At 33.0% G+C, this 21754-nt stretch overlaps 2 protein-coding genes and 1 long non-coding RNA gene across 7 annotated transcripts in view; 1 reads left to right on the plus strand and 2 right to left on the minus strand.

The window, feature by feature from the left end:
* LOC120417696 (protein bunched, class 2/F/G isoform) overlaps positions 1–5336 on the plus strand; it is a 199920-nt gene extending 194584 nt beyond the window's left edge. For 2 of the 4 annotated variants that reach the window (XM_039579837.2, XM_039579838.2), the window contains one exon: positions 3967–5336. In XM_039579837.2, coding sequence (XP_039435771.1) covers positions 3967–5187 — 1221 coding nt within the window. In that variant the 3' untranslated portion in view covers positions 5188–5336. The remainder of the gene's footprint in view (positions 1–3966) is intronic. The other 2 variants (XM_039579839.2, XM_039579840.2) reach the window with 1 other exon arrangement.
* Positions 5337–12674: 7338 nt separating this feature from the next.
* Positions 12675–13526, minus strand: LOC128093818 (uncharacterized). Of its 2 annotated transcripts, none has more exons than XR_008212767.1 (2): positions 13507–13526; positions 12675–12960 (listed from the first exon to the last, which is right to left on the minus strand). It is a non-coding gene; the product is annotated as an uncharacterized LOC128093818 (long non-coding RNA). The 2 variants fall into 2 exon arrangements; XR_008212768.1 differs by having other exon boundaries at positions 12675–12955; positions 13507–13525.
* A 4134-nt stretch (positions 13527–17660) lies between these two features.
* Positions 17661–20022, minus strand: LOC120417703 (lymphokine-activated killer T-cell-originated protein kinase homolog). The gene is made up of 2 exons (XM_039579848.2): positions 19685–20022; positions 17661–19618 (listed from the first exon to the last, which is right to left on the minus strand). The coding sequence occupies exons 1-2, from the start codon at positions 19984–19986 to the stop codon at positions 18541–18543; spliced, it is 1380 nt and encodes a 459-aa protein (XP_039435782.1). The 5' UTR covers positions 19987–20022; the 3' UTR covers positions 17661–18540.
* Between the last annotated feature and the right edge of the window lie 1732 nt (positions 20023–21754).

Below are 21754 nucleotides of genomic sequence, written 5' to 3' on the forward strand. Positions count from 1 at the left end.
GTATCGACATGTGTTGACTGATGAAACATTTCACCAAAAATCCGTCGAAGTTGTATTGTTAAACCTACCATTTTAATGGATTTCTTTGAAATGTTTCATCGGTAAGTTTTGTCGGTGAAAAGTTTTATCGGGGGTTGCCAATTTTTCGCCAAACGTCAGCCTGACATGTGCCATTAAATTTGTGCGATGAAATGTTTCCAGAAAATACACCAAAATTATATGTTTAACAATACTACTATGTTTTTGATTTTTTTTCTAGTTGTTTGAAACGTTCCATCCGTAAACTTTACATGTCTTGTCGGTGAAATATTTACTCTGACAAGTTGTGTAAAAATTTTAGCCGTATTGTTAAACTGATAATTTTGGTGGACCATGTAGAAATTGACACTTATTCTCCAAATTTCAGCCTGTCTCTAAATCATGTCTCTAAATTTACTTAAAACCATAAAAAATATTTAATCTTAATTTTTTTTTATTCAGAGAAATCCATAACACTGAACGGAAAAAAAAGATAAAAATAGAAAAAAAATTTAAAAGTTTAAAGAAAATTTAAAATGTTAAACAATTAAACAAATTAAAATATGAAGAAAAAAAAAACAAAATTTAAAAAAAGTTAAGAAAAATAAATAAAGTTCTAGCACATATTTTTCAAAGTAAAAAAACCTAAAAACTATTTTAAATATAACCAAATTTAAGAAAAATAAAAATCAATATAAATGGAAAATTAAAAAAATCATAATAAAAAAAACAAAACAAAAACTTCACAAATATTTTTTAATTGACAAAATTTAAGAAAAATGAAAATAATGATTTGAAAAAATCAAAAACAAAATTAAACAGGTTTTAAAAAAATAAGAATAATTCTAGAGTTTTTAAGTCCAGTAAAGAAATTTTTAATTTTTGCTTTTTGGGTGTTTTGAAACAACCTTAAGTCAGGGTTATTCAAATACACTCAAAACGCGAAAAGTGAAGATTTTATTTGTTGGACCTTTTAAAAATATTTTAGAATTCAAGAATATGTATTAAAACGAGCAATTACAAGAAAAAAACTAAAAACGCTCAAAAATATAAAAAGTTATTATTAGTTTTTTTAATGGTCCTTTAATGTTTATTAATGAAAAAAAAAACTTATGGAACCTTTTTTATAATAAAACTCTAAAAATATAAAAAAATATCTGTTTAAAGTAAGGCCATTACATTTTTTTATTCGACCAAAGTCGACGGAAGGGAGAGCAACAAAATCATATTAAAATATATATAAATTTCAAGAAATAAGATCAACAAAACAAAAATTATCATAATATTTTAAAACGAGCTAAAAATATACTGAATGTGATACACTTAGAATTATTTACAGTAACTGTTGATTAGACATTTATTTCCAATCAAATTTTTAATCTTTTTTTAATATTTTGTTGCCGCCTAATTTTACGGACCGACTGTAAGGGGGCGATCTAAAGTTTCAAAAAAATTGCAACGGCCTTAAAAAAATAAAAATAAAATTGAAATCCTTTAAAATCATTTAAAAAACAATAATCAAAAGGAATCAAAAATTAAAAATAAATCTAAAACAATTCGAAACATGTGAAAAAATTATCAATTAGAAAAAAAATCTTTTTAAATTTTGATTCTATACCATTAATTTATGTTTTTTTTTGAATCTTGGAATTTAAGAATATTCTGCTCATGCGGTGGGAGAACGGAATTTTTTTTAAGGTGACAAGTTTGATCTCGGTATTCATAAGACGGTATCAAATTTGATTTGCACCCCACCCGTGGAGACGGCCTTAAACAATGGCTACCTACCCAACTAACATTGAATAATGCGAACCCGAGCAGACGGAAATAAATTGGGAATAACATTTTTGGTTTTTGAAAATACTAGGCCAATAACATTTTATGTTATTTATAGCAAGATTTATTATTCGCCGTGATGATTTTTTTGTTATTGAATTGTTATTGTAATAACAGACTAATAACATTTTTAGTTATTCTTCGAACAAATCTTGGTTATTATTTTTTGTTATTTAAACAACTAATCCGATCATCCCAATAACGGTTACCGGTATTCTTCCATAGCAAAAAATGTTATTCCAAAGTTGTTTTGGCTTTCAACCAATATCAGACCAATAACAAATTTTGTTATGATAACATGAACTGTTATTAAACACATATGCAAAAATTGATTTTTCAAGAAGATTCCATAACACTTTCTGTTATTTTAAAAGTATTTGTTACTGAAATGGCATTAATTTTGTTATTACCGTCTTCCCGGGAATTAGGAAAAATAGTTAACTATTTGCTTATCGACATGACATGAGCACATCTCTCTTTTTAATTTCTCAATACAGTACTTATTCGATAACTGGGCTGTTTTCAAACTGGGCGCAGAGCCAGACAAACGTCAAAAAACAATAACAAAATGAAATAATCGAGGGGTCATTGGAAGCAAAAAGCATTTTTTTAAATAAATAATTTCAAATATATATATTTTTGATTTTTTTTTATGAAATTTCAAGGCGAAATTGAAGGACTGTAGAGAGGTGACCCCTGGAAACGAATTTTAGTCATTTTATTTTTTGCTTTATTGAGGAAACTGCAGAATTATTTTTAATTATATTGCGTGGGACAAGCTGAGTGCACATTTTGGGAAAAAATTGGGACTCAATTTTGGTATCTAAATTTGTACTTTATGAAAAAAAAAGATAAAAAATATGATAATATTTCGATAAAAGCAAAAGAAAAACATAGCACAGCATAGCATAACGGGTCTATAGCACGCAGCAGGGGGTGTCACAATGGTCAATTCAATATTCTTTGACAATTTGATTGTTGTGCTGTACAAACATAAATATCTGAAAACGTAAATTTCCACATGGTGCTCCAAGGCTACGCTCAAACAGTCCCTTGGGGATTATGGGAGGGATTTTCTTTTTGTTTACAGCCAATAATGTATATATTTTGCTTTACCAGAATACTGTACATAATCACAACAACTAACTATTTTACATAACCATAATTACATGTTGTCAATAACACGCTTTTTTCAGCATGCCGCAATCCCGATTAACAATTGTCAATAAATTATTCCAAAATTATCATTGCTTCGTTTAACAACTTTTATGTTTGTTAACTTCTGTAAAAAAAAATATCTGTTTAATTTTTGTTTATTAACATTTTGTTTCCCTTGCCAGAACCCTTTCCTTTTTTTAACCCTTTCTGCTACGAAAAATCCCTCGAATGAAAGGCTCAATTTCGAAACTATTCCAATCCAAATTTGCTGAAGAAACTCACAAAAATTGTGTGCGAAATTACAGTAGTTATACCTTTCTCTGTATTAGTTCTGCGCGCGTATTTCTAAAAGCAAGTGCCTATGTTCGCCCTATCAAAGCTGGTAGAACCAAAACCAATGCGTGACTCACTTTCCAGGGATTGCCGCAGTATCGCCCTATATCTATGTTACCCACACACACACATTTAGTGGCTATAGGAAAGCATGTGAAACTCTATCGCTCTAATCTTGAAATGAAAATTAAAAGTGAAAAAAAAACACAGACAGACTAAAGCAACCACCTAAAATTTCGATCAAAGAAGCCCGTTTTGGTGGTGAAGGACTAACCACAATGCATCCGTGCGCTGCGCGCACCCGTCCTGACCTCCTGTCAAGATTTTTTTTTTCTGTTTTGACGCCATTTTTGTTGCACTCTCCATCTTTTTTTTTGTTTCTTTTTTTTTCTAATCTTTTGTAATGTGTTGCCAGTTTGGTTAGTTTCACAATCACCCCTTACCACACCAAGCATCACCTTTATTTTAAAAAAACCTTTAGTCGTATATTCGTAAGAACAATATTGGAAATCATTTTTCAAAAAGACAAAATACTACAACGTCTCTTTTCTCTATTGTTTCTCTTTCTTTTCGTCCCAACTTTTCCGAAACCACGCGCCTTCTGTATCACAAACCCCACAGGCCCGAAGAACCAACACGTTCCGCCTGGCCAGGCCTACCCTGATGCCACCCCTGGAGGTTCCCTCCTCGATAGCAGCGGCGCCGCCCCGCGGTGGTGGCCCGCAACTGCTACGGCGCAGCCATCTGCCGGTCGTCGTTCCGCCGAGGAAACCAACCGCCGCCGCGTCCACGCTAATCATAATGGCGTCCTCGCCGGACGCCACCGCCCACGACGCGTCTTCGTCTTCCTGCTCTTCCGGGTCCGGCTCGTCGCCGTCCTCGGTGACCACGGTCACCACGATCGAGTCGCACTCGTCTTCGACGCAGGCTCCGCCCGCTTCGCGGGACTTGATCGGGGAGTACCTGGCGGCCAAGAGTCGAACTCAGGGGCCGCCCGCCATTTTGATTCCGCAGCAGGCGGCGGCGGCTGCGCCGCGACGGGACGCTGACGATCTGGAGCTGGCCTACAAGCATCCGATACTGCTGATGAACGACGAGGACGAGCAGAACGTGTTCTGCAGCGTGGTGTCCAGCGTCGGGAACGAGCGGAACCGGGAGGTTGAGGTGCGGTACGTCGATGACAACTCGATAGAGCTGCTGGACGCGCGGGAAGACTTTGGCGAGGGCGAGAAGGAGTCGTTGATTGTGCCAAAGCCGAAGAAGATGGCGTTCCACTCGCTCAAGGGAAGCCCGGTGAAAAACGGCGCCGACGACCAGGACGCCAAGTGCCGGCTGGTCGGCAAGGTCAACCCGAACATCCTGAAAACGTGGGAACAGCTCAGCGGCGGAGACAAGGGCGAACCGGTGGCGAAGCGCAAGAGCTCGCTGATCACGGTGACCTCGTCGGAGAACAGCGCCGACAGCAAGCAGAGCTGTCTGATCTTCTACCGGAACCAGTACAACAACCTGACGGCGCCGGAAGAGGAGGAGTTCCACGTGAACCGCATCCAGCACGGTTCCGTCTCGACGACCAGCTCGTCCAGCACGATGGAGGAGCCCAAAGCGGCCGCGGATCCGCGGACTACTTCGATGGTCACCTCGACGACGACGACGGAAACGACCAGCTCCGAGGGTTGCTACGATTTTTACGACAGTATCGACGACAGTAGTACCAGGATCGACGGAGTGGTGCTGGAGGAAGACGAAGACGACGACGAGTACGCGATGGCGGCCGGCGAAGGGCTCGCAGACTTTACCTCGCTCGACCGGAAGAAGATGATGTGGTCGATTGACGTGGAGTAGGGGGGAGAGAGAGAGGGTGTTTTTGTTTTGGGTATTTCTCGCGATAAGCAATCAGTATTGTTGACAGTACGGTTTTTTGTGTTTGTATTCGGAAATAAATGTCTACTTTTTATGTTTTTCACTTGAATCCGGAAGAGCTGAGGACGGATGTAAACAAACTTTTTTGACAGTTGCTCACCTTTACCGTTGCAGATCAAGGTTAGCCATGGTTAAGGTTGTCATACCATTTTTAACAGTTGTTCGCCTTGATTGTTGCAAATCAAATAATTTTAGTATTTTAGAATTTTAGAATTTTAGAATTTTAGAATTTTAGAATTTTAGAATTTTAGAATTTTAGAATTTTAGAATTTTAGAATTTTAGAATTTTAGAATTTTAGAATTTTAGAATTTTAGAATTTTAGAATTTTAGAATTTTAGAATTTTAGAATTTTAGAATTTTAGAATTTTAGAATTTTAGAATTTTAGAATTTTAGAATTTTAGAATTTTAGAATTTTAGAATTTTAGAATTTTAGAATTTTAGAATTTTAGAATTTTAGAATTTTAGAATTTTAGAATTTTAGAATTTTAGAATTTTAGAATTTTAGAATTTTAGAATTTTAGAATTTTAGAATTTTAGAATTTTAGAATTTGAGAATTTGAGAATTTGAGAATTTTAGAATTTTAGAATTTTAGAATTTTAGAATTTTAGAATTTTAGAATTTTAGAATTTTAGAATTTTAGAATTTTAGAATTTTAGAATTTTAGAATTTTAGAATTTTAGAATTTTAGAATTTTAGAATTTTAGAATTTTAGAATTTTAGAATTTTAGAATTTTAGAATTTTAGAATTTTAGAATTTTAGAATTTTAGAATTTTAGAATTTTAGAATTTTAGAATTTTAGAATTTTAGAATTTTAGAATTTTAGAATTTTAGAATTTTAGAATTTTAGAATTTTAGAATTTTAGAATTTTAGAATTTTAGAATTTTAGAATTTTAGAATTTTAGAATTTTAGAATTTTAGAATTTTAGAATTTTAGAATTTTAGAATTTTAGAATTTTAGAATTTTAGAATTTTAGAATTTTAGAATTTTAGAATTTTAGAATTTTAGAATTTTAGAATTTTAGAATTTTAGAATTTTAGAATTTTAGAATTTTAGAATTTTAGAATTTTAGAATTTTAGAATTTTAGAATTTTAGAATTTTAGAATTTTAGAATTTTAGAATTTTAGAATTTTAGAATTTTAGAATTTTAGAATTTTAGAATTTTAGAATTTTAGAATTTTAGAATTTTAGAATTTTAGAATTTTAGAATTTTAGAATTTTAGAATTTTAGAATTTTAGAATTTTAGAATTTTAGAATTTTAGAATTTTAGAATTTTAGAATTTTAGAATTTTAGAATTTTAGAATTTTAGAATTTTAGAATTTTAGAATTTTAGAATTTTAGAATTTTAGAATTTTAGAATTTTAGAATTTTAGAATTTTAGAATTTTAGAATTTTAGAATTTTAGAATTTTAGAATTTTAGAATTTTAGAATTTTAGAATTTTAGAATTTTAGAATTTTAGAATTTTAGAATTTTAGAATTTTAGAATTTTAGAATTTTAGAATTTTAGAATTTTAGAATTTTAGAATTTTAGAATTTTAGAATTTTAGAATTTTAGAATTTTAGAATTTTAGAATTTTAGAATTTTAGAATTTTAGAATTTTAGAATTTTAGAATTTTAGAATTTTAGAATTTTAGAATTTTAGAATTTTAGAATTTAGAATTTTAGAATTTTAGAATTTTAGAATTTTAGAATTTTAGAATTTTAGAATTTAGAATTTTAGAATTTTAGAATTTTAGAATTTTAGAATTTTAGAATTTTAGAATTTTAGAATTTTAGAATTTTAGAATTTTAGAATTTTAGAATTTTAGAATTTTAGAATTTTAGAATTTTAGAATTTTAGAATTTTAGAATTTTAGAATTTTAGAATTTTAGAATTTTAGAATTTTAGAATTTTAGAATTTTAGAATTTTAGAATTTTAGAATTTTAGAATTTTAGAATTTTAGAATTTTAGAATTTTAGAATTTTAGAATTTTAGAATTTTAGAATTTTAGAATTTTAGAATTTTAGAATTTTAGAATTTTAGAATTTTAGAATTTTAGAATTTTAGAATTTTAGAATTTTAGAATTTTAGAATTTTAGAATTTTAGAATTTTAGAATTTTAGAATTTTAGAATTTTAGAATTTTAGAATTTTAGAATTTTAGAATTTTAGAATTTTAGAATTTTAGAATTTTAGAATTTTAGAATTTTAGAATTTTAGAATTTTAGAATTTTAGAATTTTAGAATTTTAGAATTTTAGAATTTTAGAATTTTAGAATTTTAGAATTTTAGAATTTTAGAATTTTAGAATTTTAGAATTTTAGAATTTTAGAATTTTAGAATTTTAGAATTTTAGAATTTTAGAATTTTAGAATTTTAGAATTTTAGAATTTTAGAATTTTAGAATTTTAGAATTTTAGAATTTTAGAATTTTAGAATTTTAGAATTTTAGAATTTTAGAATTTTAGAATTTTAGAATTTTAGAATTTTAGAATTTTAGAATTTTAGAATTTTAGAATTTTAGAATTTTAGAATTTTAGAATTTTAGAATTTTAGAATTTTAGAATTTTAGAATTTTAGAATTTTAGAATTTTAGAATTTTAGAATTTTAGAATTTTAGAATTTTAGAATTTTAGAATTTTAGAATTTTAGAATTTTAGAATTTTAGAATTTTAGAATTTTAGAATTTTAGAATTTTAGAATTTTAGAATTTTAGAATTTTAGAATTTTAGAATTTTAGAATTTTAGAATTTTAGAATTTTAGAATTTTAGAATTTTAGAATTTTAGAATTTTAGAATTTTAGAATTTTAGAATTTTAGAATTTTAGAATTTTAGAATTTTAGAATTTTAGAATTTTAGAATTTTAGAATTTTAGAATTTTAGAATTTTAGAATTTTAGAATTTTAGAATTTTAGAATTTTAGAATTTTAGAATTTTAGAATTTTACCGTTGCAGATCGAGATTGACAATTACAAAAATAAACAAAACTGATTTTGACAGTTACTCACCTTATCCGTTGCAGATCAAGATCAGCAAAAGTGAAGGTAAACAAATCTGTTTTTGACAGTTGCTCACCTCTACCGTAAGTTTAGAAATTGAACTGTCAAAAAAGTGTTTGGTTTACTCCCCTCCAAACCTCCACGCGCGACCAACGTTCCAAGATTTGGCGAATTTTTCGACTTTCCAGAAGGTCACAAGCGGATTGCCAAATCTAGTCAATGTGCATAGATTTAGGTTAGGTTTCTTGTTCAATTTCAAATTGCTCAGCCAAATCTTGGGACAAGTCGGCGCTCTCTTCCGTAAAAAAAAAAATACACAACCACACACACGTAACAGTAATATCGAACGTCAACGCCGTCCAGCTGTCAGTTTGACAGACAATTCACACACATGCAACCGTAAACAGAATTGCTCAGTAGCGATTTGATGCAAGCAAATCGTCGAATTGAAGCTTATATTTTGATAAGACAACCAATGCAACACGTTTGGGAAACGGCAGAGTCATTATATATACTAGAAACAGTGAAATCACATTTATTTTTGATAAACTAAACGTGGCAAAGAAAACCTCAGAAGCGAAAAATGTACATTCCAAACTATAAAGTTTAAAAATAACATTAAAAAACAAGAGCGGGAAAGCGGACAACATTTTAAGCAGATATATTTTTCTAAACCAATCAAATTTCCTATCTAAGACTTTAAAACAAATCAAACAAGTGTACGGGAAGCGCTGGGTTATTCTACACAATAAGTAATCTAGTACTCCATTTTTAGAACGATCGCTTTCCCAGTAGTCTACTACTGCAACTACTCACTCTCGAGAAGCCACGCCCCCTTTTCGCAGATCAAAACCGAACCGAAATGAATGGAATTTTTGCTGTGATAAACAAAATTATCCAAAATTGAAACCAAATACGACAAAATTTAAAAACTCTTCAAGCAGATCTGCTTTTCGGCGCGCGCGGTGGTTCGCTTTCGATGGAATCCGGAGAAGGGGACGTGGCCAATCATTTCATTCTAGTACTGCGCTGCTACCGCCACTACTACTACTACTTAAACAAAACATGGATCCTATCATCGCACTCATACACACACACAAACCTAGCGTTATATACGACAAAGTGAAACCAGTTAGTTGCGCTTTTTTTAAAACTACCCAAAATCGAGATAATAACAACAAACGCATCGTCAACTTTAGAAAAGTTACTAAATTATTGTACTGAACGCCACAGGAGCTTGAGAAAAAAACGACTTTTTCATCTTTGTGTTGATTTTCACCAAGTGATTGTGTTTGTTTTTTACCTAGTTTCTCCGGAAGGTTGCAACACCACCACCACACCTAATTGTAATGATGATATCGCTAAACAATTTTCACAAACAAAAAAAAAGCAAGCAAGCAAAACCCATACACTGAGAAGAAGTTAAGAAGAGAAAAACCTACAACACTATTCAAATTTCATTATGTTAATAAATACGTGTACATATTATCGCAAGTTAGGAATCAAGCGCGCGCGTTACGGAATTTGGAGACGCGCCGCGACATGTGGAACGGAACGTCGTTTCTTTTGTGCAGAGGGTAAGAAAAAAGTTTAGTTTTGCGCGAAAAGGAGAAAGTTTGCGCGAAGAAAAAGTACTGTTTTGAGAATAATAGTAACTATTATTATTATTATGGAATATTATTATTTGAAAATACAAAAAAGTGAAAACTGTTATATATTTCAATTAAATTAAACAACAACAATAAAACAAGAAAAATAAAAAAATGTTGTGACTTTTTTTCTGTAATGTGAATATATCACCTTCAACCTTCTAATTTTTACAAATTGACTTAAACGTCCACGCCAAAACATCGAAAATTTTAGAATTTTACTGCCGTTCTACGCATAATTGTCCCATGTTCGAAAAAGTGCAACTGAGAAAAACGCGATTGAAATTTTTCGACCGTTTTCTGTGTTTCTACGCATAATTGTCCCGTGGGTCCCTATTCACCCCATAAGTCCCTAATCATCCCAGTTAGCAGTTTATCACTCTTATTTGTAAACCTCTTGCTATACAAAAGGTAAACAAGACATAATACTTAGTAAAACTAATGATTCCGTGTAAGAAAATACTTGGTGGGACAATTATGCGTAGAAGTACAACGATGGGACAAACAGACTTGGTGTTGTTTTTCATGAGTTTCCGAACAAAGTACCAGATTTTATGTGTTTTTCTTAAAGTACACATCAAACTAAACATAAAAATGTCATAAAGTCAAAATCGCCCAAAACTGACATGGGACAATTATGCGTAGAACGGCAGTTTAGTAATTAGGAATTTATGAATTTTTAAAGCTTCTAGAACTTTGACCAAATTTCGAAATATTAAAAATTTTAGAAATTTTAGAAATATGAACATTTTTAGAAAAAATATTTTGAAAATTTTAAAAATTTAAAAATTGTTGAGATTTAAAAAACTTTTGGAACTTTAAGAACTTCTAGAACACTTGGAACTTTTAAAACTTGTAACACTTTTATAAATTGTAGAAATTTCAGAACTTTAAGAACCGTCATCAGGGGTAACATTGGGTCTGGGGTGAGATTGGGTCATACAAAATTTGTATGACCAAATTTCACCCCCCAGACTCAATGTCACTCCTGATGACGAAACTTTAGAAACTCTTAGAACTTTCAAAACTTTAAATTTTTATAAAAATATTAGAATTCTTAGAATTTTTTGAAAATTTTCAAAGTTTTAGGAATTATAAAATTTTTAAATTTTTTTAGAAAATTTAAAAACTTATATAACATTTTGAATATTTAGAAATTTTAAAAAAATAGAACTTTTGGAATTTTTAGAACTGTTAGAACATTTAGAACACTTCTAGAGTTGTTTTTCAAAAAGTCCTATTAACCATTGTGTTTTATACGTTTAAAGAACCTATTAAAAAAAAACTCTAAAATTTAGAAATTTTAAAATTTCTGGGATTTTAGAAATTTTAGAACCTTTGTAACTTTTTAGAACACTTTGAACTTTTAGAACTGTTATAAACTTTTAGAAATTGTAGAAATTTCAGAACTTTAAAAACGTTTAGAATTTTCAAAATTAAAAAAAATAATGTGCTATTTTTTTAAGTTTTAGGAAATTTTCATTTTTATTGAAAACTTATAGAAAATTTTAAAATTTTCACAGATTTTGAAATTTTAGAACTTTCTGAGTCTTTGGAACATTTTGATCTTTTAGAATTTCTAAAAGTTAAGAACTTTAAGAACTTTTAGAACTTTACGAACTTTAAGAATTATTAGAACTTTCAGAACTTAAAGAACTTTTAGAACTCTTAGAACTTTTAGAATTTCAAAAACTTTTAGAACACTTGGAACTTTTTTTTTAAAGAAATTTTTTTTTAAGTTTTAGGAAATTTTCATTTTTATTGAAAACTTATAGAAAATTTTAAAATTTTCACAGATTTTGAAATTTTAGAACTTTCTGAGTCTTTGGAACATTTTGATCTTTTAGAATTTCTAAAAGTTAAGAACTTTAAGAACTTTTAGAACTTTACGAACTTTAAGAATTATTAGAACTTTCAGAACTTAAAGAACTTTTAGAACTCTTAGAACTTTTAGAATTTCAAAAACTTTTAGAACACTTGGAACTTTTTTTTTAAAGAAATTACAGAACTTTGAGAACTTTTAAAACATTCAGAATTCTTAGAAAGTTTAGAAATTTTTTGAAATTTCAGATTTTTTTATAAATTTTAAACAAGTTTTGAAATTTAAATTAAAAAAAATTAAAATAAATCGAAATTTTAGAATTTTTTGGAAATTGTTGAAATTTTACTTTTTAAAGCTTTTAAAAATTTTGAAAGCGCTAAAAGTTTTAAAATTTTATAAAATGTTTGAAATAATAAAAAGTTTTAGAAAAACTTTGAAGCTTTCATAATTTAAGATTTTTAAAGATTTTAGAAATTTTAGAATTTTTGGAACATTTAGAACTGTTTGAATTTTTGGAACATTTAGAACTTTTAGATTTTTTAGAACTATCAAAACTTGAAAAACCTTGAAAAACTTGAAAAACTTGAAAAACCTTGAAAAACTTTAAGAACTTTAAGATTTTAAAGCACTTCAAGAACATTTAGATCTCTTAAAACATTTGAAACTTTTAGAACTTATAACACTTTTAGAAATTGAAGAAATTATAGAACCTTGAAAACCTTAAGATTTTTTAAAAGTTTCAGTCTAAGTAATTTACGATACTTTAATTTTTTTTATTTTAAAAGTATTTTATTTTTATCAAAAATTGCAATTTCTGAAATTTTCAAAATTTTAGAGGCTTTAGAAATTTGAGAACTTTTAGAACTTTTAGAACTGTGAAGAACTTTTGTTTACAATTTTGAATTTCGGAAAATCTCCTTTCTTTTTCGTTCCTCAATGAAAAACACAGTTTATTTTTATTTTGATAATTTTATTGAAACGTCATCAGCGGTTAGTTCTCCTTCGGCATCTTCATGTCAAAGTCACCACATGGTCCCACCATGGTGCGGTTCTACTTGCCGGCATCCGGCTGGGGCGACGGATAGTGGTGCATGCGCTCGTCTGGCTCGGGAACGGCTCCAACCTGCAGTGCGAACAGACTGCCAACGATGACCAGAAGGTACAGCAGGAACTTCATTGTTGTGTGGATGGGTTGTATTTCTTCAATACTGATGCTGATTGTTGAGAATGCTGGGCTTTTTATACGGGAAGGGTTCGAAGAATGAGTCCAAGCAGATCCGTAGTAACAGTTCAATAGGGCGAATCTGCGTTTGTAAACAAGCAGTCTATCCCTTATGCTCAAGTGACAGTTCACGTCCAGTAAGAGGGGGATAGACTGCTTGTTTACAAACGCAGATTCGCCCTATTGAACGGTTACTAAGGAGATGTTCTAGGATTTCTTCATCAAATTGCTCTATTTATTGATTCATGTGTTAACATCATTTTCTTTTTTTTTTTTTTTTTGTTTCTGTCATACGACTGCTGAGACCATAGTTGGTCCATCTCGCAAAAACATCATTTTCTCACTAGGCAATCTTCGCAACAGTAATGTTTAAATTACTAAACTTTGCCGCTTCTCTGTTCACGATGGTTTCAAGATCATCGCCTAGCTTCTGTGTTCCTCCACGTTTTGTCGAAGCTGCGTCAACTCCAGAACCAGAACGGGTCATTTGGTCACCAATGAAGAAAATGACGGCCAACAGAAAATAAATTGCAAAACGCATTGTTCTTTGGAAACACACCTGAGCTGGTGAAGATGAATCTTGACTTATTGCAAAGCATGATGCGGTGAAGCAATTTATTGAACTTGGTTGGGAAAAGTTACGAGCAGTTGTACAAATAGTGCAATCGTGGGCAAATTTCCCAACTGTTTGATGTTATTCTTTCAGTGTTTTCTATATAAATGTCATCAATATGCGTTCTACAGTAAAGCAAACATCATGACCCTCAAGTTGTATTTTCTAGCAATTGTCTCGCTAATTTTTCAAATAGTAAAAGCTATTGCGAACGCATACATCATTACCCTTCGCCAACTGCGGAACCAACCACGAGGACATTTTCGGACCTTTTGATTCCTGACAGAGATCCAGAAAATCCACTCAACAAAACGAGCATCTGAACAATCGAGGCAAGTCATGAACTTTGTACAAGAAGAGTTTAATAAAGAGAAAATGTCAACCCGATTTGTGTTTTGCTTATTTTTATGCTATTTTTTCAATTTAAGTAATTTAAGTAATTTTTACTAATTGATTAAAACAAAACAAATTAGCCGCCGCACGCCGCAATTCGAGTTGTCAAAATTTCAACCAATGAGAGTGTGGGTCCAAAATAGGTTCAGCGATGTCTCCAAAATACATTCAATAAGTCCAAAAAGCATCAAAAAAATGTTTTGCTTGAAATGCTTGTTACAATGAAATGGTTAAATTATTTTCAAATTTCAATAGTACACTTTGTTAAGCATAAATTCAGGCACAAAACAATCCTGAAACGAGCCAAATTAGTTAGACCGTTCCTGAGAACCATGCGAAATATGTTGACGCTTTGCATAGTAGGTCCAAAATAGGGCCATATACCCTATTAGTTTTTACTAATTGAAACTATTTCGATCGAATTTTAACTATTTTTAAATTGTTGTAAATAATTTTTACAAATATTGACTAATTTTATCTTATATTCACTCATTTAGTCATTTTGAAACATTTCAAGCAAACAGTGTTTAAATTGCCTTAAGTTGTTTACCGATCAATGATTTTCCAAAAATCGATGCCATGACGAATATTTTGAAAAAAGCACTTTTCGCATCCAAATCCAAAATGTAATTTGAACAATTTATGAAACGGTGTAATTTTATCTTTGAATTAAGTGTTACTAAAGAATAGTCGTTGTGAGCTAGAAACCCAACATTTCAATGAAAAATATGTTTAAAAAACCCGTAAAGTAGATTTGCAATCTTTATATGCAAAAAATTCAAGATTCGACGAAAAAAAAACATTTTAGTTTAAAAACATTAGTGTTTAACTGCATTTTTAATGGAGCACTTCCATTCGAGCAGTTTTTTTTTTCGACAATGTATTTCTTATGGGAGAACTGTCATTTCTACCACTCGAATCCGGTGCTTCATTGATTTCAGCTGATTGTACTTAAATTTCCATTGATATTTAGAAGTATCATGAAAAAAAAAATGATTTGATTATTTGAGCCAATTTTAAAAATTAGGGGAGGTTTGGACGACAAAAGCTTTGTAAAATATTCGCAACAACGTTATTCCTCCGATTTCAATATTTTGTCTGCATGAATAAGATGGTAGTCAATCAGATTCGTTATCCAGCTGTCATGAGTTTGAAACCCGAGGGAAGTTTGATGGTCAGTTCATAAAAATGGTCATTATGACATTCAAACTAATATGGAATACTTATATTTTTTTGCAATTATTACAGAATTCTACCTAGTCAAATTTAAACGTTCGATAAACATTTCCAAAAATGTTTGATGAAAGTTTTGACGATATTTACTTGTTGAACTTACATTACAACGTGTAAAATTGTTTTTATTATTAAGATTTTTGTACAAAATATTTCGTAAAATTAGATCAATATATTAATAAATCATTAGTTTATGTTTTGACAAAAAATAAAAAAAAACCACCATATTTTTTTAATACCCCTAATTTTAAAAAATTATGAAATCACTTTACAAGTGTTCCACGGGCCATTTTACATGATCATTCAAAATGGGTCCGCGGGCCACAAAAAATAAATATGTTGATCTGTGATCTGAATAAAACAATCGAAATATTCGGATCATCAATCTACTGGAAACGATCGCTTGCAATCGCTGTGTAAAATTGTTGTAGCGCTGAATATATTTCAAATTGGAGAAGTTTTGAAAAGAAAACCAGTTTTGGTAGATTTTTTTTATATTACCGAGAAGCAATTTTGCATCAATTTCTTCCAATTTTCCCGGAAAACGGGATTTTCTTCTTCAAAATCCCGGGATCCCGAAAAATAGGAATAAAAAACTGAGTTTAATTTTCCCCATTTTTGAGTAAAAAGCGTAAAAATTATTGAAGGAATGATTCTGCTGAAAATTTCCTAAATATACAAAAATATTTGATAAAAATTTATAATTTCCTATTTTTTTATCTGTGGCTACAAAGTTTGATATATATTTATTCAAATAATTTTCCACATTTGTTCCGCAAGCTCATCTAAGCTTCAAATTTGACCTGCCAATAAAAAAATTTAGGCATCCCTGACTAATTTTATTTAATTTTAACTTTTTACTTAAATCAACAAGTTGAAACTAGTACCGACTTCTTAGAATAATTTAGAATAATTTCATTTAATTTAACTAAATTGTACTAAATAAACCTAAAATTATTTTTTTTGCGTTACTTAATAAAATAACGCTCCAAATGCATTTTATCAATATTTCATCACCGCCATTTTGGCCGCCATCTTAGATTTAAAAACTCTAAATCACTAGCGTAGTGTAAGGGTTAGGGCCACGGTTAGGGCCCAGTCTGATGGTACGTTCGCTATCTTGGAACTGAAACTCTAGTGTCGCACTGGTCGCACTCGATATTTTTTCAGTTTCTTGCGAGGTCCACGCACACTGACAAATGACGTTCGATTGAACCAAAACTGGCACCGGCTCTTCAAACGAACGTACCATGAGTGGAAATGCTACACTCAGAAAAAAGTACTGGCAAAATCCATAAGAACGTCTTATGACCTTTCGACATCAGGATTTTATTCGGATGTCATAAGATTTTCTTATGGCTGGGAGGGGAAATTTGACAAAGCCGTCAATTAAGATTTCCATTGAGTTATCTTATGATATTCGTAGATGGAATTTTGTACAGAATATATGGCAATGCGCATGGAGATTATATTAATAAACATTGTTTTTTATACCCATTTTTTCTTATTTTTAATTGAATGAAATCAAAAATTTATTTAAATTTTAAACGTATATATTTTTAAATTATCGTAATATAACCAAAACTTCATTTCCTTCCACTGCTCGTCATCCCTTTGGTTTCCGCAGCCTCCGGTTTAATCGTCTTTTGCTGGTGAATCGGCATGTTCTGCCGGATGGCCACCACCTTCGGCATGACCGCGTCAATCAAACTTAAACCTTCGCTATTCTTAAACCTATTGCTATTCTCCGGATTCTTCTGGAGGATGCTGGGGAGGGCCGCCGGCGGAACCAACGGCCATTGATATTACCTAAAATATCAAAACAAAATATTCAACTTCGAACCAAAACCCACGAAACACCCGCCACAGAACTTACCTGTGTCTTGGAGGTCGCGGTAAAACTCATAGCGGCGGTGGCAGCTTTGTGAAGTAGTTACCGGAACGAACTACGGGGCGATTTGGAGTAGCGAGCGTTTAAAATTGTCTGCTCGATCCGACCTTTCGCCATCTTGAAATGTCAAAAAATTTCACACTAGCATCATACGCGAAAACCATTGAAAAATTACAGATGAATTCCATAAGAATTTCTTATGAAGTCCATAGTCTATCAACAGTGGACCAAATACATAAGTAAAGTTTAGTTATAACCATATGAATTTATAGTGACGGTCATAAGATTGTCTATGAAAATCGCGAGAGCCTAGTGGATACTCAAATCAGGCAGCACATAAGATGTAGACTTATGAAAATCTTACATTCTTTTTCCTCAGTGTATGCAATGCTATGCTTTGCCGAGGCGAATCATAATTTCAAAATCGTTCGGGAGTTTCAAACTGGTTTTATTTTTAAATTTATAGTGAATTGTTTATTGAATTGCTTATTTAGACTTTCAAGAGGTTTCAGGAATTGACTGGATTACATCATGTTTCATTAAAAGTTACTGGATATCTAGTATGTAAAAATGCTTGAAAATGTTGGGTTTTATTATTTATTTGGTGAATTCCAGTATTTTTTCGCGACCGTTTATTTATCACAATTGTTCACAAAGGTATTCTTCAGCTAATTATTGGGACCCACCCGGGCCGAAAATATCCTCGTGCCAAACCACGCCGTCGTAGTTCTCCGTCACGGTTGTTGGCTCCGGTTTTGGCGAAGGGTAGTGATGCATGCGTTCGTCCGGAGCGGTTTGCACTGTTTGAAGAGCGAGCGCCACGATTACGACTAGAACTAGAAGAGAGAAGATAAGGAGGTGCATGATGTTTGATTAGCTTCTGATGAAAGAAATGAGGTATTGCTAGAAACATTGCGGAGATATTTATGTGTGGAAAACCTTTATAGGATTGCAATATTTGTTCAACTGCTCGTATTTTTTCTAAGCTAAGTATTAAATCATGCAAGAACTATGTTGCAACTTATTGAAGCAATAAATTGAGTAATTTGATGAAGAAATCCCAGAACATCTGCTTGGACTCATTCTTCGAACCTTTCCCTATAAAAAGCACAGAATTCTCTTCAATCAGCATCAGTATTGAAGAAATACAACCAATCAAAACAACAATGAAGTTCCTGCTGTACCTTCTGGTCATCGTTGGCAGTCTGTTCGCACTGCAGGTTGGAGCCGTTCCCGAACCGGACGAGCGCATGCACCACTATCCGTCGCCCCAGCCGGATGCCGGCAAGTAGAGGTCCCCCTGGAACTTGCGGATATCTCATTTCAATTGGCAGACGAATTGTGATGTTCAATAAAAACGCAATTGGCACGTAACTTTAAACTTGTTTAAATATATTTTTCTTCCCCACAATATCATCAGGACGTTTAAAAAAATCATCTTTTTTTTCGGAATTGTCCACCGTCTAATCCGCACTCGGAGCCTCTTGGGCGCCTTCGGCGCCCGCGTTTTTCTTCTCCCACGCGTCCAACAGTGACCGCGCCGACGGCCTCGCCTCGTAATCCTCCTGCGTGCACACGTAAAACACCTCCAGAATAAAGTTGTAATCTTCGGAAAGATTAATCCCGTCCGGGATCGCCGGCCGCGTCCCCAACCGTCCGTAGTCCAGGTAGTCCCCCTCGTCACCCTCCTCGATTTCGTCCTCCGACTCTTCGGAATCGCCCTCGTCCTCGTCGTCATCGTCGATGGTGATGGCGCTTTCGTCTATCGTTTCGTCCGCGACGGAGATAATTGAGCCGTCGGCGGTGGTGGAGTCCGGTTCCGGTGCGGGCTTCTTCTGGGCTGGTTCGGAGGTGGATTCCGGTTCGACGTCGAGCTTTCGCTTGGTCGTCGTCGCTGCTGCCACCGAAACGTCCTTTTCGTCCTCCGTCTCGTCGTCCAGCACGATCACCTCGCTGACGTCCAGCTTGCGGTTGGCGGCGGCGCCGCCCCGGATGATCGACTTCATGATGGCGTAATCCGCCGAGCTGGCGATGCTTTCGTCCTTCATGCCGGCGAACGTGTGCGGCGGCAGCAGCGAAATCGTCTCGTAAATCACCAACCCAAAGCTGAAGATGTCCGCCTTGGAGCTGATCAGCGACACGTCCTCCTCGAGCACCTCCGGCGCGCTCCAAATGCCCGTCCCGACGTACTGCGCGTCCGCCTTCTTCTCCGTGTCCAGAAAGCCGTCCTTGTTGAGCGGCAAACTCACGCCAAAGTCGCACAGCTTGCAGGCCTCAAACTCCCCCTTCACGAGCACGTTGAACGACTTGAGGTCTCCGTGCAGGATCAGCGCGTCCGTGTGGAGGTAATCGAGCGCCCGCAGAATGTCCACCGCCATCCGTTGGATCTTGGGCGCCTCAAGCGGACCCAACCCGTCGTTGTACCGCTTCTCCAGCAGATCCCCGAGCGACGTGTTGCAGTACTCCATCGCGATGTACTCCTTGCCGGCCTCCAGCGTGTCGAAGCCCCGATATCCGACAATGTTCGGGTGGCTCAAGGTTCTGTAAAAAAAAAAAAAACAAAAACCGTTAATCCACAAACCCACAAAGATCCGGACGTCGTCTCACTTCAATATGTTGGCCTCCTCGGTCAACCGATCCCCAAACAGACTGGCCTGCTCGGCGTTGTTCCGCCGCGACAGCATCTTGATGGCCCACGGCGATTTGGACGAGTTTTTCGTCGGCGACCGCTTGATCCGCAGCACCTCGACGCCGGTTCCGAAGCCAAGCTTCTGCAGGAACGGGGACGCCGGAAGGCGCGTCACGCTCGTAATGTGCCGGCTCGAGCGGTCCGCGGCGGCCACCGGCGTCTGGAACGGTTCGCCCTGCTGCAGCTTGGTGAGCACTTTGTTCTTGAGGGGGGTTTCCATTTTTTTCTTGTTTTTTTCAAGTGTGACGGAATTTCCAGGGGGGGGTTTCAAAAGCAGTAAAATCTCTCACGGGTAACAAAAAAAGGCAAAATAAATCTTGGAAACGTCGATTGGATCAATAAATCACGCCGGAAGTGGGAATTAACTCATTTTCCTACGGAAAATGCATTTAACAAACAAAGTGAAACTGACGCCGCGTAGCGTTTGACTTGTCGAACACCTCTTTTTGACTCGATTGTGACAGTTCGCGAAAATTTGAAATTTTTTGTTGTTTCTTTTTGCGCGCGTCCGAGATGCCCAGTGAGTTTGAAGGACTTGTGGAGCAAGGAACGTCTTGAACAGGGATGAGAACACGGAAAATTACAAAATAAAATATGAAGTCTCAAAATCAATTTTCACCATACCAGGTCCAAATTAGAATAATCGCTATTGAAAATGCAATCGGGACACAAAGTTTTAAGGTTAAAAAACGTCAAGAATCTTAAAAAAGCTATAACTTAGGCAAAATTCTATCAAATTTCAAAATTCAAAAAGCATCTGAAATACAGATTGTCAAGGAAAACTGATTGGCCAATGTTTGACAGATCCAAACGTGCTGGACACCAACCGCCCTTTACGCCCAGCAAAACTGGCAGTGTTGCAAACACAAAATAACGTTGCCAGTACCGATTTATTTTGCGTCGACCAATCTGTAATCTGAAAGGGTTTTGAAGGGGGGAGGGGGGGAATTCTTGAATTTCTTGATTTTTTTTTAATTTCTAAAATTTCTTTGATTTCTTGAAATTCCCATTTTTTAATTTTTTTGATATTCTTGAATTTTTAAATTTCTTGAATTTCTTAAAATTGTTGAATTTCTTAATTTTTTTTAATTTCTTGAATTTCTCAAAATTTCTTGAATTTCTTAAATTTCTTAAATTTCTTGATTTTTCTTGAATTTCTTGAATTTCTTGAATTTCTTGAATTTCTTAAATTTCTTGAATTTCTTGAATTTCTGGAATTTCTTGAATTTCTTGAATTTCTTGAATTTCTTGAATTTCTTGAATTTCTTGAATTTCTTGAATTTCTTGAATTTCTTGAACTTCTTGAATTTCTTGAATTTCTTAAATTTCTTGAATTTCTTGAATTTCATGAATTGCTTGAATTTCTTGAATTTCTTTAATTTCTTGAATTTCTTGAATTTCTTGAGTTTCTTAAATTTCTTGAATTTCTTGAAATTCTTGAATTTCTTGAATTTCTTGAATTTCTTGAATTTCTTGAATTTCTTGAATTTTTTGAATTTCTTAAATTTCTTGAATTTCTTGAATTTCTTGAATTTCTTGAATTTCTTGAACTTCTTGATTTTTTTGAATTTCTTGAATTTCTTGAATTTTTTGAATTTCTTGAATTTTTTGAATTTCTTGAATTTCTTGAACTTCTTGAATTTCTTGAATTTCTTAAATTTCTTGAATTTCTTGAATTTCTTGAATTTCTTGAATTTCTTGAATTTCTTGAATTTCTTGAATTTCTTGAATTTCTTGAATTTCTTGAATTTCTTGAATTTCTTGAATTTCTTGAATTTCTTGAATTTCTTGATTTTTTTGAATTTCTTGAATTTCTTGAATTTTTTGAATTTCTTGAATTTTTTGAATTTCTTGAATTATTTGAATTCCTTGAATTTCTTGAATTTCTTGAATTTCTTGAATTTCTTGAATTTCTTGAATTTCTTGAATTTCTTGAATTTCTTGAATTTCTTGAATTTCTTGAATTTCTTGAATTTTTTGAATTTCTT

The sequence above is a fragment of the Culex pipiens genome, chromosome 1 (genome assembly GCF_016801865.2).
Source record: "Culex pipiens pallens isolate TS chromosome 1, TS_CPP_V2, whole genome shotgun sequence".
NCBI classification, from domain to species: Eukaryota; Metazoa; Arthropoda; class Insecta; order Diptera; family Culicidae; genus Culex; species Culex pipiens.